The sequence below is a fragment of the Arvicanthis niloticus genome, chromosome 11 (genome assembly GCF_011762505.2).
Source record: "Arvicanthis niloticus isolate mArvNil1 chromosome 11, mArvNil1.pat.X, whole genome shotgun sequence".
In the NCBI taxonomy this organism is placed as follows: Eukaryota; Metazoa; Chordata; class Mammalia; order Rodentia; family Muridae; genus Arvicanthis; species Arvicanthis niloticus.
In genome coordinates this window covers 30,349,186-30,354,114 of record NC_047668.1, presented here as the reverse complement: position 1 = coordinate 30,354,114, position 4,929 = coordinate 30,349,186, and the positions used below count along the sequence as shown (strand labels likewise).

The 4,929-nt window shown below is 41.5% G+C and overlaps 1 protein-coding gene across 1 annotated transcript; it reads left to right on the top strand.

Moving 5' to 3' along the window:
- The first annotated feature begins 269 nt into the window (after positions 1 to 269).
- Positions 270 to 4,579, top strand: Sostdc1 (sclerostin domain containing 1). Its single transcript, XM_034514166.2, has 2 exons — positions 270 to 623; positions 3,146 to 4,579. Exons 1-2 carry the CDS (start codon positions 419 to 421, stop codon positions 3,559 to 3,561), a joined length of 621 nt encoding a protein of 206 aa, XP_034370057.1. The 5' UTR covers positions 270 to 418; the 3' UTR covers positions 3,562 to 4,579.
- The last annotated feature ends 350 nt before the right edge of the window (positions 4,580 to 4,929 follow it).

Sequence of the window (4,929 nt, the reverse complement as noted above, 5' to 3'; positions counted from 1 at the left end):
AAACTAAGTCTCTTTATGTGAGCAGTAACCTACTTTTCCTTTCATTATACTTGACCGTGAACCTAGACTCCAGAGAGGACGTGGCTGAGGAGCGTAGCAGTTGTGACAAGGCTGTCCTGCCTTGCCTGCTTCAGCTCCTCGCAGACCAGTAAAGCCCAACTCTGAAATTGCAGGCAGTTTGTGTAGCAAGCCCCTCCTCTTCTGCAGCCCTCTTCTCCATTGGTAAAATTCTTTTGCAGGGTCAAGTAGGGATCCCACCCCTTCTCTGTGTTTTCACTCCGAAGCCCTACACAACTTTACACCTGAATGAACGCCAAGCCTCTGGCTATATAAAGGGAACCTTGGGGAGGGATTCCACAGTCAATAGTGCAGAAGCAGGGGGAAAGAATTAAGCCGCTCCACAGCTTCTCCACTCACCATGCTCCCTCCTGCCATTCATCTCTCTCTCATCCCTCTTCTCTGCATCCTGATGAAAAACTGTTTGGCTTTTAAAAATGATGCCACAGAAATCCTTTATTCACACGTGGTTAAACCCGTTCCAGCACACTCCAGCAGCAACAGCACCTTGAATCAAGCCAGGAATGGAGGCAGGCATTTCAGTAGCACTGGACTGGATCGCAACAGTAAGTGTGTTTTACTTGTACAGGTTTTTTTTTTCCTTTTGGGGAGCATCAGCTCCCACTCCTGTAGAATGCTTTTGCTGTAAACTAACGTGAACCATCTATGTTTTTGCAAAACAATCTGGGAGCAATCTGGTGCATGTGTAGGCTGGCGTTCTTTCCTGGGTAGTGATTTTAGAGTTAATATAATTAAACCGGTGGCTTGATAATGCAAGCACAGACATGGTTTACCCAAATGCCCACAGAAAAATGTATCTAGGTATTGAGCTGAAAAAAAAAAAAAAAAAAAAAAAAAAACTCTGCAAAAGGAGATTTCTTTAAAGTGTTCTGTACAGTTTCAGCTCATGTTGTCTTACACTTGGTTAATTTCAGATCATGCACAGATTTGGTCTAAAGGTAACTAACCAGAACTGTGTATAGGGAATCACAAAGGATGAAAGGAAGCTTTCAGGAAATATGGCATTGCTCACACAGATGTCTAAAATATGCCTAGTTTGGAGAGGTGTAAAGACTTGATGTTCACTGTTAAACAGGTCTGTACTTACTACAACACATTGCAGCATCATAGTTTGCTAAATTGTTCTTTATTCAACAAGTCAAATTGAGGTAATTGTGTGTTTCTGTGAAAGACTGAGGATATATTTGTAACAGGAGACTTTAAATAATATATGCTAATGTTTGGCACAAGGAGTATTTCTTTACCCTTTTCAGTTTGCTTAATTGACATACATGCCAAGTGACTATTAGTTAAAGGAGTTCGAATTTCTTCCTCAAACTTTTGCTTTATTCTCTTCCTTTAAAAGGGTTCCTGTTAGTGAGCAACATGAAGAAAGGCAGACAGTGTATAGGAAACCTTACACAAATCTCTGCTCCTTCACCTTAAACTCCATCCGACTACGACAAAGAGTTTAACTGTTGAAAAGTCATATCATATATGACTGGTGATATCTCACTAAGAAAACCAAAGTGTTTGACTTGCATGTAGATGATTTCAGAGCATGGGAAGTGTCTGGTCAGTACTGGGTTACTGAACAGTGTGGTGGCTACTCGTTGTCAGTGAGAGAAACGTCACCACAAAAATGCCCAATCTTATACATGCAGGAACGAAAAGGCAGGAGAGTCAAAATCATTGCTGGCTGTTTCCAGGTACATTCTTAAGGCAGCTGCAGGAAGGTGAGCTGGAATCAAAAGCAGGCAAGCCTAGCACACTGTCCAGCCAAACCGTTAACCCTTTCATGTTAGACTCTAGCTCCAGCTCTGTATATACACACATGCGTGCATACGCAACACACTTCCCTTAAGCTATGAGCCTTAAACTAGACGTTCAGGGAACAGAATTGGAGTGAAACATCTCTGACTCACTGTCCACTTTGAGATAGTTCTCAGGAGTCAGAACAACAATTTCCACAGGTTTTATTAGCTTTGGTTTGGACACTTCATCTGCCTGTGTTGTTAAGCCTTTTCCTGCCTTTCCTAGTTAATAAGCCCTGATTTCTTTTCAAGTTTGCCATTAACAGTTCTCATTTAGATAACAAAGGATTTGGATATCAAAGTAAAGAGAGCTTGAAGTATTTTAAGATAATTTTGTTTTAATTACCCGAGTCACGTGACCAGAAACAACCAATTAGAAAACATACTTATCAAATCCAAATAACTAAAACAAAAAGTTCACCATGCCTAACATTCAGGAAATGAACACCGTGGTTCCTTGTGCAGTTGTAACTCAGACATGTTAAGTATTTTTCTGCTATAAAATTCATGGAAATGTAGCCAAGTTGTTATGGCAACCATACGTTCCTAATTTAGGGGCTCTTGTATTTCTTAAATATTGAATTGTGGTGGCATTTTGCATTTCAAACATTTTGCTGCTTATATTTTTAAAACACAGCTTGTGAATTTATGTTTAGAATATGGTTATTAAGTTTGATATGCAGAATGTCATTGGTTGTACCCATATGCATGTGTGACCATGCAGCTGAATTCTATAATGAAACAAAATATTACAGCATGCATATGCACTGTACATAATATTTAAATACTTTCCACATTTTCTCAAGAGATTTTTGAAAAACTTAATTAAAAGCACTTGCAAACACTAGCCAACATGATCCATGAGAATTCGTACATTAAAGTGTACTCTTTGAAGAGTGAATATTTACAGGAGTGGAACCCTTATTGGGAATGAGACTAAGAGTATGTGACTTTTCTATACTTTAATAAACAATCAGATATTGAAACACATGAAAGAAATGAGTCTCTCCCTTGCTGTCTCCCTCTCTATCTCTCTCTCCCCTCCCCAAAGTTACAGCCTTTATGTAGCCTGACCATTATGATGAAAGCGTCTTCCAACCCTCCCGCAGACTTGCATTGTGAAAATAAAGCACCTCGTAGTTTGTTGCAATATAGATGTTATATTATATACATATTATATACATAGTCACTGCAAATTACTTATAACAAGAACAAAACCCAAACACCTTCAGTTGCTTTTTGTCTCTGATGCAGTTCTGTCCTGTTTCCTGCAGGTCGAGTTCAAGTGGGCTGCAGAGAACTGCGGTCCACCAAATATATTTCAGATGGCCAGTGCACCAGCATCAGCCCTCTGAAGGAGCTGGTGTGTGCTGGCGAGTGCTTGCCCCTGCCGGTGCTTCCCAACTGGATCGGAGGAGGCTATGGAACGAAGTACTGGAGCCGAAGGAGCTCCCAGGAGTGGCGGTGTGTCAATGACAAGACACGCACCCAGAGAATCCAGCTGCAGTGTCAGGACGGCAGCACACGCACCTACAAAATCACTGTGGTCACGGCGTGCAAGTGCAAGAGGTACACCCGGCAGCACAACGAGTCCAGCCACAACTTTGAAAGCGTGTCGCCCGCCAAGCCCGCCCAACACCACAGAGAGCGGAAGAGAGCCAGCAAATCCAGCAAGCACAGTCTGAGCTAGAGCTGGACAGAGTAGAAAGCATCTGCTACCCAGATTTGATTGCTTGGAAGACTCTCCCGAGCCTGCCACTGCTCTTTCTTCACTTGAAAGTATATGCTTTCTGCTTTGATCAGGCCCAGCAAGCTGTCCTTCTCTGGGACCTTCTCTGGGACTAGCTTTTCCTTTGCAAGTTTCTCAAGATGTAATGAGTAGTTTGCAGTGAAAGCCAGGCATCCTGTAGTGTCCACCCCCACTCCCCCCAGTCTTTTCTTAAAAAGCACTTGATACTGCATCCTGTTACAGTTTAAAAAAAAAAAAAAAAACGCTCCATTCCCTGGCCCACACCTTAACCCTTCCCAAACTAAATCCCTCCGAACGGGACAAGCTCATCGAAAAATGTATCTTCACAGAACATTTCAGAAAGGGGCTTTTCCAGTAGTTTTTATGGGGATAGTTTGACAGCCAGGGGTTAGCTTCCTTTGAAAGAGAGTCAAACCTTGTGACATTTCACTTCAAAACTAAGCCCGGTGGCATTTTTCCAGTCTCAGTGTGAAATTTTCCCCACATGTTGACCTCTCTCGGAGTGGAATGTCAGCAATGCATGGCAGCAGCTAATAGGTAAAGCCGGTTATTTATTTGTCAATGTTGTTATTTAATGAGCTCTCGCATGTGATTTTTTTTCAAAAATGTTAATTTTTTTATGTTTTGAAGCTTTTTCATGTACCTAAATATGTCCCAATATGATTTGTGGTTGGTCTAGAAATATGAAAATACATGTTGTAGATATGTAAAATATTTTAGTCTCCTTATATATTACACGGTTCATCATACACTTTGTCATTAGCATGGTTCTCTGTAAAGCTGAAGTTTGTAATACTTTATTATTTAGTTCATGAAATTAGAAGGCAGCTTGACCTTCAATGCCATTCAATGCCATCGGTTTCTTTTAATAAACATAAGCACCGCTAAATGCTGTCTTCCTTGCCTCTAACATGTATAAAATGGTATATGCTTGCAACATTGTAAAATAAAGTTATGAGTGTAATCATTGCTTTCTGTTGTTGCTGGGGATCGAACTTAGGTACCAGGAAGTGCTAAGTCTGGATTCCATTCCTGAGCTAAGCCTCCCCATGGTCTTTCTTCCAAGTCACATTCAAGCTTTGCTAAGACTATTTGCATGAATAGAGGGAAGGGGGAAATAGGAAGGGGAAAGAGGAGTGAAGAGGCACGGGGCACCACATCTTCAAAAATTGAGGTAGACTGGAAGGATGGGTAGTCCAATGGTGAGTTGTAAAGAGCACATCCATTTCTAACCTCTGGGTGGGAGGAGTTGTTGAAAGGCTTCCAGGAAGTTACCTCAGAAGTTCTGGGGGGTGGGGGTAGAGTTGA